At 39.4% G+C, this 14,259-nt stretch overlaps 1 protein-coding gene across 2 annotated transcripts in view; it reads right to left on the reverse strand.

The window, feature by feature from the left end:
* The window catches only part of otud7a (OTU deubiquitinase 7A), an 88,791-nt gene that overhangs the window by 8,025 nt on the left and 66,507 nt on the right, over positions 1-14,259 (reverse strand). For both annotated transcript variants that reach the window (XM_051884321.1, XM_051884322.1), the window contains exons 8-10: positions 13,034-13,146; positions 9,136-9,263; positions 7,892-8,041 (exon numbers count right to left, since the gene is read on the reverse strand). In XM_051884321.1, coding sequence (XP_051740281.1) covers positions 7,892-8,041; positions 9,136-9,263; positions 13,034-13,146 — 391 coding nt within the window. The remainder of the gene's footprint in view (positions 1-7,891; positions 8,042-9,135; positions 9,264-13,033; positions 13,147-14,259) is intronic.

The following is a 14,259-nucleotide window of genomic DNA, read 5'->3' on the forward strand; positions in this document are numbered from 1 at the left end:
ATGGGAGTAGGAGGTCACTGCTGAGCTGTTATGACATGGTTCTTGTTTTCATAGTAACATCAACTGGATAGGTGGATTCAAGTCAGATCTCTCCACAGGATTATGGGTAGTGTAGTTAAACAACAGGAATTTGGCAATTAAACAAACAAAAGAAAATTGAAAATAAAGTCAGAATAACACTGACTAACAGAAGCATATATTATTGCCTCATAATCTCAAATCTTTCTTTGATAGGAATGTTGCTCCAAGACCAACAAAAAAATGTTGATCCAAGAAAACATCTAAGTTGCCAAAATCATTTACCCCAGCCATCACGTTCTTTTCACTGTTATTGAAACACAAACTGCTGGCGCATATGAGGCTATGAGGTTTCTTCCAGCATTTTGTGGGTCAAATTCTTGGGGAGTCACACCAGGACAAGAAAGAGCATCCAAAGTCCAAACTGAAAGAAATGTAGGTGGAATTCCCAAAGCAGAGCACACACTGTTCAGAATAACACACAAAATCGTACACGTGGGCATGCACTCATACATAAAGCTAACCAACAAGTACCTCATTGTGTTCCCCATTGCACACACAGATACAGTTTCCCACCAGAGTGGGGTCAGACGGTGAACGCTGGAGCTATGTGGGGTTGTGTCCCGACTCCTACACTGCAGCTGTCCTCCTTTCTTTGGCCCAGCATACACACTCACACGCTTCAGCTCGCACTGTTGTTACCAGTTGGGCTTATTCCAGGTCCAAACACCGCCACTGCCAGTTCTACCCTGAGGGACTGGAGCATAATGTATTTTGTATCCCTTCTGGCAGTCATGCAAACCTGTCCTTGACTGACCCACCTCAAATGTATACACTTGAAGACTGTGACGTCGAGGGCCGCTCTCAAGAAATGAGCGCCGTTGATTCCTGTAATATTTGTTGGTATTCAGTACCTCTACGCCGTCTGTCTGTTATTACAACCCAAATACACTGACTGAATAAACAGGAGCGAGTGATAATGGACAAGTAACCATAAGATGACGAGACTGTAAATAAGGTCTTTCACTGAGCGCTGCCTTGATAATACAAACAGAAGTTGTTGACAGACAACACTGCTCATGGAGTCTGACATGCTACATTACAAGCGCATTACATGCAGAGTTTATTCTGTTGGCACGAGGGGGAGGTTGATGTATGCCGAGTGGGTCTGGCTGCACGACATGGCACTGCCTGAGGAAAGTTATGAGCAAGAATATCTGTCATGTGCTGCATGTGTGATATAATCCTTTTGAGAATGACTCCCAAGGCATTATTTCCCGGGATCGTTGTGGTTTTCTTGACTCTTCCCCCTCTGGTGGGTGATATCAATCATTGCAGTTGCGCCCACTGAGGAAAACAATTAGTCCGCTTTAGTCACGCAAACCGAGCTTGTGCTTGATGAGGTGTGAATTCAGAAGTTTCGTTCGCAGCTGTGTATTTTACAGCCATTGTAAACAATAATCATGCAGCTAAACAAAGCTTCGACATGAATCCCAAAAGCATGAGTGGGAATCTGATTGCCTACATATTTTCCAGGGCCACAAATAACACGCAAACTGTATACAGAAAGTCTCCTGATGGTTACTGCTGATTGTGATGTGAGGAATCTGGATGTTTTTAACCGAAGCTTGGCATGAGCTGGTCATGGCACAAGAAGGTTTTTCATTCTTACAAGTTGAAACTTCAAAAGCTGCCCGCCAAATGCCAAAGAAAATAGAGGTCTTCATAAAACTGGACAGGCACGTCTCAAAATAGCAACACACGTTTCCTATTGGTTGACTGGTGTCATATAAAGTGTGACCACAGAAAAATGAAGGTGCATTAAAGCAGTACTAGCATTGCACGTCACAGGGAAACCATTTAGTATATCTGCAACCCACAGGAAAAGTGCCTCTATAGCAAAAAAAAAAAATAAAAAATCTAAGGGCCTTAAAGCCAAAAACAGCTTAAAATCAATGACATATAACAATTACCCTGTGGTTAAAGAAAAATTATGAGTGGAAAAAGAGAAAAGTGGATGAAAGGTATATGACCACATTTTGTACTCCTCGACTAATACTTTTAACTTATGTCTAACCATAAGGAATAGGGAAAGGTTTTGCTATCTGTATAGCGACTAAATGATGATTTAAAGAAAACATCTTAATAAAAGAACTAAATAACCGCTTATTTACAAAATTAAAGGGCAAAAATGCTTCTGTAAGGTGTAGGGTTGTGGTATAGCAACTGCAATTAGCATAACATAGTCAAATGGAAGTCCTCACCATGATAAAATAACAAGTGTGTATGCGCATGAGTGAATAAGAGTCTGAGGGTTTGTTTTTATTTTTAGGAAGAATGACAACAGCAAAGAAAACCAAAAGTAGACTATGTAAAGACTCCATGAATTGACTTGACACAGATTTCTTCCCTGTGGTGACACATATTAAAACAGGAAGTTTGAGCTAGACAGGCTTGTCTCCTTTCTTTTTTTAAATAGCTTTAATTTACATCACAGCTGTTAACTATATGTAACTCAGGAATGTGGTATTAAGGGGCTTGCATTTTCATTCTAAAGAATTTGATTGGACAAAAAAATTGGCCTGCCCTCGTGTGCAGAATGAGTGATCCAAATTTTTTCTTTGCTTTTCTGGAAGAGAAAGGGCCCTATTTTACCGATCTAAGCACATAGTCTAAAGCGCATGGCGCAAGTGTGCTTAGGGCATGTCCGAATCCACTTTTGCTAGTTTAACAACGGGAAAAATGGTCGGCGCGCCCGGCGCGTGGTCTAAAAGGGTTGTCCCTATTCTCTTAATGAGTAATGGGTGTGTTTTGGGTGTAACATGCAATAAACCAATCAGAGTCTCATCTCCCATTCCCTTTAAAAGCCAGTTGCGCTCACGCCATGGCGGATTCGCTATTTACATGCCGGAATTTGCAAGCAGAAAAACTGAACGTTTCTCTAGTGAGGAAACGGATCTGCTCGTGCGCAAGGTTAAAGCGTGCGAGCAGACCATCTACGGGAAAAGCCGGATTTCACCAAAGCATTTTTATGCACACAATAATAATCTTTTACATTGTAATCCTTTTATTTTTAATATTTGGCATGTTTGTGTGCTGCTGCGCGTCCCTGTGTGTGTAATAAGCAAAGTGTATGCGATATAGGCGCATATTAATAACGCGCGCTTTAAATAAAAAAACAAATATTGCGCTATTAACTTTAGACCAGGTTTCAGTTGGTCAGTGGCGCAATCTATTTCAGTTGCCTCAAAATAGCAACACGCCAATAACGCGCCTAAACACACCTTGTTTTCAGACCAGCACGCCCATGGGCACACAAATGGGCGCAAATGCATTTGCTATTTAAACAACGTGGCGCAGGATGTGAAAATGATAACTGCGTCGGGCTGAAACTAGCAAAAAACACTTGCGTCGCAACGCATTGCTCTGGTTGTATGATAGGGCCCATAGAGTGTAGATTTTCAATGTGCATATCTGCTAAATGCAAATTATTTTATGAACTTTTAAAAGTAGTCTAAAATATAGATGTTCAAAGCTAGCAAACAACGAAAGCCACAAAACTCATGTGAAAAATGTCACGGGGTCTTTGATACACAACTCTGACTCTCTTCTCTCTCTCTCTCTCTCTCTCTCACACACACACACACACACACACAAAAGAGTCTCAGTGTTCTCGGGAAACCGCTGGCACCTGAACACACACTGGGCAGACGGGCACTCCCTGGCAGACCCGAGCGGAAGATCCGGGGGGCGGGAGGAGGGGGGGGTATCACCCACCAAGGCAGCCACACAGAGACAGACTCTCTGTCGGGAAGTGGAAGAAGGGAGGTAGGGGTTTGGGAGGAGCAGATTAGGTCCTAAACCACATGTAGGGGTTGGCCTGGACTGATCTGCCCTAAATGGCAGAGGCCAAGCGGTTCTTTAGGGATGGAGAGAAAAAGAGGGAGAGATCGGGTAAGAATAGAATCATGGTGAAATGAGTCAGAGGGAGATGCCCTGTTGTGTGTGCATTTGTGTTAAGGAGTGGTAAAGTGTATGTGGTGCCTCATGGCGCTAACTTGTCTACAGACACGCGGCATCAATTGACCTAATTTGGCTCAGAGGGAACCCGAGGCAAACACTCCTTCACCACAAGCAGTGATTCCCAACTAGGGTTACTTTGAAATGTTTAGATTTTAGATCATCAAAATTTAAGGATTTTCCATTTAAGGAAAGAAAACAATATAGTATGTGTATGTTGTCAGTTTGTGTGGATGAGACTTGTGTGTGATTTTCCATACTTGCTTCGATGATAATTTAATTCCATCATAAAAAACTGCAAATGACTTTTCCTTTTCTGGATTTCATTAATAAATAAATTTGCTGTTAGGTCATTCTTAAAGGAAAGTTTCTAACCTGTCAAAATTTATCAGACAAAGTAGCTCAGGTGTCTCATTAAAGCAAGAGGAAACTACTTGAGTTATTCAATCCACTGTGTTTATTTTAAAAGTTATAATTGTAATATAATATAATATAATATAATATATGAATGAATGTTAAATGATATCCAGTAAGACACATTTTAAACAAACGATTGGCAACCCACCAATTTCCTGTATTCCAGACGGGAGTGAGCAAGGTGTTTTTCTTTTATTTTCAGAGGAGTCAGTCATTCATATCCTGGAGAAATGGGACTACAGCGAAGGCCTCTAATCTGTCAACAACCCGCTGCTTCAAACCGACCACATGCTTTTAGGGTCATCGGGTACGAGAGGGTGTGCGAGGAGGTTTCTTGCGGTTAACAGAAGGAGAGAGTGCCATCTAGTGGGATAAACACTCAACCAATCCATTCTCTTATAAAAACATCACCCAGACATGTTATTTACATAAACTACAGACAATGTTGTCTAAATCCATTTTTAAGGCACAAAACCACATCAAATATGTTCTTCAAAGAAACAAATCAGAGTTACTAATTGGCAAACTAACATATGGAGGCTAGTAGTCAATTTTTTCCAATTTTTCACCGTTATAGAGTGCTGCAGGAATTTTTGTAGGCCAAAATCCAAAAACGAGTTAGCATTTTAGCACTTTTGGTTCTATCGTTCTGAAGTCAATGGGTTAAATGCTTGAAATAAGGTCTGTGGTGAACACAAGCTCAAGATATTGTCATGTTTTATTCTAAGACTTAAAATACATCCCTCTTGTCATTTTTTAAAGCTTTTACTTGTCTTACAAAATGGCAGTTGCTAACAAGTGGCTAAATGGGACTACAGAGTTTAAATTGGGTTTTGGTTGAGGAACCAGTACTCTATTAAAGGGCATGTTATCACACTATGGGGCAAGTTGTCATCACGGAACCTGCCATAAACAGCCTATTATATGACTTTCGGCCATATTTAATAGAATATAGCTTTTTGCTATAAAGTTAGAAGGCATTAAACATATGCGACTACTTCCCTCATTACAAATTTGACAATTTTCACAAAAATTTACAAATAAATATTCTGATTTAAAGGGTTTTGAACTACATAATTGAAACCACTGCTAGAGTGCTACATTTGTGTAATTGGATTTGACTCAAAACCTTATAGTTACTGAAATATGGCCTATGTGACAACTAGCCCCGGTGTCCTCTACATTATTAATTCGATTTTTGGTAGTGTTCAAATGTCTCATGGCACAAGCAAGGTTTTGACCATCTTTGTGCCTGGCAGTTGGTGTGGGTTTGTGCCTGGCAAATGCCCTGACTGTAAACTGCAGTGTGTATGTGTGAAGAGAACAGCTTGTACTGTAATGACAGCTTCAGTGTGTCAGTGAAATGGGGGTTGGAGAGAGGGAGAGAGAGAGAGAGAGAGAGAGAGAGAGAGAGAGAGAGAGAGAGAGAGAGAGAAGCATGAGTGGATCTCTGCCTGCATTCCCATTCAGCCCTAGACAACATCAGCCTGTTGTGTGTTGTTTTACCTCACACTGGCACCACTGCAGTGTACAGACCATACTTCTGAGGGGGCGGGGCGCATTATAGTGTACATTACACTATACTATACAGAGTACAAGATAAACCATAATGGTCTAGAATGGAGGCTCTAATTCAGACAGACAGCTAATAATGCCCTTAACTGGGAGCCAGACTCCCTGAGAGAGTCTGAAACAGTACTAAACAGTATAGTTCCTTTTTTTTTTTTTCTGTCTCAGTCTCCGATCGACTGGAATCTACGAAATGTGCTTTTAATAATTGATCAAAGGTAATTCGATTTCAGGTCTGCATTATTCATTTAGCATGAGATGGATTCGAGTCGGTTCTTTGCTAAAATTATTTGAATAGGACGAATGAATCAGCAAACAAAATAATTAAACCTCACTGACTTCAGGTTCACACTCAGTATTGCATACTAACGTATTTTTCATACTACTTCTACAGTATGCAGTCTACAAAATGTGCACAGTATGCAAATTTTAAGTATGCATGCAATACCAGCTTCTTTGTGTACTCTATTTCAGGTGTGATGAATGAACCTGAAATACTAGTTGTGATTTTTAATTAGAGGTTTTCACATAATACATTTTTACTCAAAAAAGATGCAAAAAAATTCCAAAAACTCCCCCAAAACTGGATACAAAACTCCAAAATTTAATTACACACAAAAGATTACATATTAGGGATGCACTAAAAATAAACCGATAAGCCGATATCCAATAAAAGGATTATAGTAATATTCTATATTATTTGTCTAAATATTTAAAAATAAAACACTAAAACCTAAATGCTATAAGGGAATTTAGGCATCACATCATTATAATATACAGTATAAAAAACATTAATTTTGAAACTGTGAAACCAGTGTTATTAAATTATTAGTGTTTATATTGTTTTTTTATGCCATTTCTCCAGATGCATTCATTTTGTTGTCCCAGCACTGACTAAGTGGCTTGTATTTACTTCATAACAATGACTAGTACTGATTTTAAATATGTTTTTCTCACTCACTTTTAACACTATTTAATCTAATTAGCAGCCTTTCAAAAGAGAGAAAGCTTCAAGAGCTCAAGCAACATAAAAACAGGACAATCTCACGCACCGAAAATGTCAGAAACTGTCGGTAGCGGTGTTTAGCCTTATACGTTCGAACCGGAGTCTGACAATTATGCCTACTGAGCCAGAGAATATATGTTGCATGGAGATAGACAGGTATAGTTTCAGTTTAATTACGGTTATAACTTATGTTGCCATACAAGTTTGTTGTAGCAGACCCCGTCTGCTATGATGGAGTTTTTTTTACTGATGATTAATAAACTGGTAAACTTCCATTTCCATCCTTGAGTAACAACTTTCGTGTTTTGTATTGACCCTTGTTCACAAAGCAGTCTGGTGTAAAATGATTCGCCCAGACATAAATTAATTTAGGTATATGGGGGCGCGTTCTCTTCAAAAATAAAACGAATCCACTGCGTCTTCAGCGGCTCTGATGTCGGGAGTAAATGAAGACGTCACTCTTACATCCGAGACGTTGTCCGTAAGCAATTCAGGCATGGAGAAAATGGCAGACAGTGTACAACTCACTCAGGGCGGAAACTATGCTAATACAGGACAATCCGTCAGCGGTCGTGGGCGGGGCCTAAGCAGTATGACATCATACTGCTCAGAAAATGAAAACGGCTTGTTATATGAGACTGTTGAGGTTTTGTGGGGATTAAAATAAAAGGAGTGGGTGGATTTTTATCATTATAGGGTGGTTGTGTTCACACACTGCCAACACATATATGTTCAAACACCATGCAAAAGTGAATTTTGCATAATAGGTCCCCTTTATTATCAATTAGACAACCTACTTAATCACTGCTGTATCATTGTTTAATTCAATCTGCTGAGATTGGTTGACGGTTTGGTGTCTACCTTGCTCTCTCTGCTGGTCTCTCTGCTCCATGGACACCAAGGCGGAGAAGTGGGCCTGGTCGTAGGCCAGCACCAGCGGGGAACAGTGACAGCGGTTGGGAGGAACCTCCAGTGGCAGGTACAGCCCTCCAAAGGGAATGGGTGCAAAAGCTGCAAGGTACGCACCACAAAAATGGTAGATGTTCATTTGTCTATATGAACTTTCAAATTAATCTATTGTCAAAATTCATACTTCAGTGTTTCTTTGACATTGGTGAAATTAAATCTTAAAGGAATAGTTCTCTTAAAATAAAGCTCTTTTAAAATAAAGCCAATCTTCCATTCCATTGGATCATCTTTGGAACACTGAAACAGCAAGTTGAACGAATCAGTCCGAATTTGTAAATTAATGGAACCTGATGCAGTTTTGTTCTTTGCCATTGTCGCCTTTGGCTTGCTTAGTTGGGGACGATTAATGTTCAGCAATATTATTGATCTGATTACATCGGATGAGAACAAAACATGAACTGAAATGAGCTGAATAATGAGACTATTGTCTTCTGTAGAACTGCTTTATAGCTGAATTTAACTTGTTTCATAATGAATGAAGTTTACATAGTTGTTGAACTGAAATGAATCAACACTGAATTGAGCTGAATTAGGACAGCTACAGCTGCGTTTCAGCAGAATTTGAATCTGTCTCATATTTGATAAAGTTTGCAACATTAATTCTGTTACTTTCCTGTTTATGTTATTGTGAAGCTGCTTTGAAACTATTTCAATTGGGTAAAGCACTATACAATTACTTGACTCAAATGAATAGTTTGTTCATGAAAACTAGGGCAGAAGTCAATATTTTCAGTGAAAAATTAAATAATTTCAAACTGTTTCTCACATAAAGCTTTCATATGGATGCAGGAGACTTCTGCTTCTTGTAAATGGTCTGCTTTTGTGTCCTTTTGGAAGTTTTAAAGCTGTTTTTTTCATGAAAGAAAGTCATGGTTTGGAATGTAAATGATGACAATTTTAATTTCTGGCCATACTAATCCTTTAAAAGCATTCAAGCATGTAATTACAGTCGCACAAAGTTGAGTTATCAGGTATTTAATAACTCTTGATAACAGCTTTAATTGGTTTTCCACAAAAAATAAAGTTGTTTTCTATTTAAACAGGGTTAAAAAAAGAAGCTATGAAGCCTTCTAGTGGTCTGAATAAAAGAACTGCACATATTCTAGCTGGAAAAATGACTGGATTGTGAATCTTACCTTCCCCTCCGGAGTCTCTGAGCATGGTGTCAGCTATTACTACGATAGGTCTTCTCAGAACATGGGCCAATACAAACACATGGAACTCCTCCAAACTCTCGTAAACCGGGTCTTCTGAGTTGTCCACACTTTAGGAGACACACATATAGAGGTATATTTGATGTCCAATATAATTTTCATTTTCATGACATAAGAACGGTTTTATAATGGTGAAAGTAAGGAAATTAAACCAATACAGGCAGTTCTTTCTAATTACAGCAGCATTTTTAATAATGTGTGCAGCTTCCAATTCACCATAACGTCACATCTAATGATCTACAACAAATATGGCCGTGTTGAGAATGAACTACTTGCACACTGTTACTGCATACTGTACAGTATATACTGAATAATGTCTACTAATTAAAAAAAAAAAATATGCAAAATACGTGTAGCATGTGAAAAATACTATGTTTGTGCAAATCATATCTTAAAAAATAAACAGATATGAATTACATTAAATTACTAATTTCAAGCACTTCATTAGCACAAACCACCAAACCATCATCACGCAGAGCAATTTATTAACGCATCCCTTAAGTTACACTGTGTTTTGAAACTGTATTTGACATTTAAAATGCTGTACCAGACTTACAAAACATTGTATATAGCTGTTTATGTCATTGTTTGAGGCTTAATAAAGTGACTGATATCTCAAACTTTTGGTCCTTTTACACAAGTGAAAAGGAAGCTGTTTATATTTAGATCACTATTGTGAGAGCAAACATAACACTGATCTCTCTGAGAAAAACAGGAAGCAGTATTTTCCAAGCCAGAAGAGTCTGAAGCATGACCAGAGACCTGGCGGTTGATGCTTTCACTTTCCAGTCAGAGTGACTTCAGAAGGCAGATTAAAGGTAAGGGGTATGTTTCCTTCTGAAGCAGGATTTGGTCGAAACTTGAATTTGACCGCAGCGCTTCAGTTGACAGTACTGAAAGGAGAAACCAAACCAAACTGATGTCTGCCAGCGCAGAGTTTCCACCATGCATATCTGTGACCTGAGATCAACTGTTCTGGTTTATACATGTTCACTTAAAATTCAGGTGAAATAACTTAGCGTCACCAAAAGCGTCAGCAAAAATGTTTTCAAAAAAGTTGTCCAAACACTCGCCTTGTCTGCCATTGGTCGAACAAACAGATAGCTCCACCCCAAACGCAAACAATTGGTTGAGCCAGTGTTGCTATGCTGGGCTGGCTGGATTTCTCAAACAACAGAAAAATGTTTTGAAAACACCACAGAGACATAGAGCTACATTTTTGGGAGGAATCAGCCTAGATAAAATCAGTGGTATACTTATAGTTTTCTTTGCATATAAAACTGAGATAGGAGAAAGTATTTTAACATTGAAAAAAATTACACTGGAGTGTTTCCAGTTCTTATAATGGTTATAGATTTAAAGGACAAAATTCAGAAAAATCGGAATCATATTTCAGAGTTTAGAATTAAATACTAGATGTAACGGACGTAGGCCAGTAAGAGCTGTGCATGTAACCCTCACTCCCCTCGCCTCAAGAGGCGTGCTATCGACTGATGCTAGTGGCTGTGGTCTTTAGCATCCTTGTTAGTGTACTCGCCTCCCACGCCGGTTCGAATCCCGCTCAGAGTGGGTTAAGTAGGACCAGTTACATTTGGTGCCGTGACCCAAATGGGAGTGAGGTTTAGAGGGGTGAGTATAACAGACGTAGGCCAGTAAGAGTTGTGTGTGTAACCTTCACTCCCCTGGCCTCAAGAGGCGTGCTTGAGACTGGTGCTTGTGGCTGCGGTCTTTAGCATCCTTGTTAGTGCGCCCGGTTCCCACACCAGTTCGAGTCCCGCTCGGAGTGTGTTGAGTAGAACCGGTTACATTTGGTGCCGTGACCCAGATGGGAGTGGGGTTTTGGGGGGTGAGTGTAACAGACATAGGGTAGTAAGAGCTGTGCGTGTAACCCTCACTCCCCTGGCCTCAAGAGGCATGCTAGCAACTGGCGCTAATGGCTGCTGTCTTTAGCATCCTTGTTAGTGCGCCCGCCTCCCACGCCGGTTCGAATCCCACTCAGAGCGGGGTGAGTAGAACCGGTTACATTTGGAGCCGTGACCCGGATGGGAGTGAGGTTTAGAGGGGTGAGTGTAACGGAAGTAGGCCAGTAAGAATGGTGCATGTAAACCTCACTCCCCTGGCCTCAAGAGGCAGGTTAGCGACTGACGCTTGTGGCCTTGTTAGTGCACCTGCCTCCCACACCATTTTGAATCCCACTCAGAGTGGTTTGAGTAGGACCGGTTATATTTGGTGCCATGACCCCATAGAAGTGAGGTTTAGGGGGGTGAGTGTAACGGATGTAGGCCAGTAAGATTTGTGCATGTAAACCTCACTCCCCTGGCCTCAAGAGGCATGCTAGTGGTTGATGCTAGCGGTTGCGGCCTTTACTGTCCTTGTTAGGGCGCCCGCCTCCCACACCAGATACGCCAGTTCGAATCCCGCTCAGAGCGGGTCGAGTAGGACCGGTTACATACAGTACACAGTATATACTGAATATATATATATATATATGTTTTTAAATAAAAACAGTATGTGAAACAGTAATATGCAACAATAAATGCTTCAGATATTAGCATGCTACATTGTTGCTATCATCTTAGAAATTAAAGGGATAGTTTAAACTTTCTTCACGCTGTCTTCCCAAACCTGTATGACTTTCTTCTGCAGAACTCAAAACAAGAACGTTTAAGAATATTGAGGTACAAACAACATTGTCCAAACAATGCTGTTATCATTAATTAAAACATTTTTTAATTTAAAAAAGTAAAAAAAAAAAAAGTAATATAAAAATAAATAACTAAAATAACTAAATAACTAAAAATATAAAAGATAAAAGCTAATTAAAAAATAGTAATAAAAACTATAATAGCATACAAATAATACTATAATAAGACTGCAATGGACCTAACTGACTTTCATTGAATAAAAAATGTTAAAATATCTTTTTGTGTGTGTGCTCTGTAGAAGAAATTCGCACATGTTTGGAATGGCATGAGGTTACAGTAAATGAAAATGTAATTCAGATTTTTGGGTGAACAATCTCATTTGTGTGGGTTTTTTTTTTTTTGCAGCAAGATACATTGCAGTGTGGGATACAATGTTCCACACAGTGTGCGTTGATCTATACTGCACAATTTGGCAAACACAGTAGGGTATAGCTGTGCACAATATACATCCTGCAGAAAGAGTACAAGCATTTTGGTAGTATGCTAATCTGAATGAAGCCAAATATAATGTAACACTTCAAGTACTGCCACCAGGTGGCAGTGTCACACATTTAAATGTGCTCAAAGTAGTTTTTCAATCACACAAGCTCAATGCCACCGCACTCTTCTCCATGCATTATAACAGTCCCTTATATAGCTAAAGAAAGGTTCTTGATGGGTTCTTTGTGTTTTGAAAATGGCATAGTGTCCATCTAAAGGTCATGTGTTAAGTGTGGCTGCTAGATGGAGTTAATCTCTAGTGGCCTCTAATGGCAGTCTGAGTGCAGTGTGAACTGAAGATGGGCATGCTGGGACAGCCCTTAGCTCGCCCACAGTTCGAGTGCATTGTAGTTGAACTTTGGAGTGGAAATCATTGCACGTTACATACTGATGCCTTACAAAATGTAACGTGAGTAATGTATGTGTGTGTTTTGATGGGTAAATGTGTGTTGGAGGCTGATATGATTTTTTTATTCCATAGCATTTGATGTTGTATTGTTGCAAATGGTTAAACAATTGGCATAAGAGGACATGTTTACAGTTAAACGGAATATCTATACAGCAGGTGATAATGGAAAGACAACTGAATGTGACATAACAAGATGTAGATATGTGAGAATGTGGGTGAGCATTACCCTCCACTGGAGTTGCCGTTCTTGCTAAAGTGTGTGCGTGGCTCACTGGAGGCCAGCTTCAGCAATTCGTTCCACTCTCTCTCCCATTCCTCCTCTGTGTACACCAGCCCCGACTACAGAGAGAAAGAGATTGCTGATTTACAACATGCCCCATAATATTACTTGCAACATTTCCACTTGCTATTATTCCAAGATGCTCCATTTTATATCCAACACACCTGTCAAAAACACCTTTCCTCAGACCATAAATAAATACTTAATATTTATTAAGAACCCATTAAACTCAAGAAATAAACATCATTTAGATCATTTATATATTTAAAGATGCAATGTGTAAAATTTGGGAGGATCTATTGACAGAAATGCAATATAATATACATAACTATGTTTTCAGTGGTACATAAAGACCTTACATAATGAACCGTTATGTTTTTATTACCTTAGAATGAGTCATTTCTATCTCATGCACCGCGGGTCCCCCTCCATGTCAAGTTGCCATTATGAGCCGGCATGTTTCTACAGCAGCCCTAAACGGACAAACACTCTACAGAGCGGGTTTTGTCACTATGTTGTTGTTCTTCTAAATCGTTCGTATTTTTAGAGGCAGCTTGCATCGTCACTACGTTGAATACGCACGAAGTAGTAGTAGTAGCTATCTGGTTTATTAGAAGCAGAGACCGTTCTTTGTTAGAAGTAAGAAGAAACCTCATTGCTTCACACAGGCTACTCTCTACTCTCTCAGACAACGACATATCGGCCAGGCGGCCACTGTAGCTTCTCCGAAAGGGAGGGGTGTGCGCCGTTAGTTGCAGTTCGCAACCTCACTGCTAGATGCCGCTAAAATTTACACACTGCACCTTTAATTTTATAATTTATTATATTTTATTTATATAATTCATATATTTTATATTATATTTTATAGAATTTATATATGTTTTAAATGTAATGAAGTTTTTAATTAATACATTTTAAAATATGTTTTGTATGTATTTTACATAGAAATATTTATATTTATTCTTTCTGTGACAGAGACAGACAATAGGTAGATAGATGGATAGATGGATAGATTTATATTCAGTGTTGGGGTATTGCTTTACAAGTAATGCAAGTTATGTATGGACGGATGGATGGACGGACACACGGACGGACGGACGGACAGGTAGATAGATAGATAGATAGATTTATATTCAGTGTTGGGGTAACGCTTTACAAGTAATGCGAGTTAT

The sequence above is a fragment of the Ctenopharyngodon idella genome, chromosome 24 (genome assembly GCF_019924925.1).
Source record: "Ctenopharyngodon idella isolate HZGC_01 chromosome 24, HZGC01, whole genome shotgun sequence".
Taxonomy (NCBI): Eukaryota; Metazoa; Chordata; class Actinopteri; order Cypriniformes; family Xenocyprididae; genus Ctenopharyngodon; species Ctenopharyngodon idella.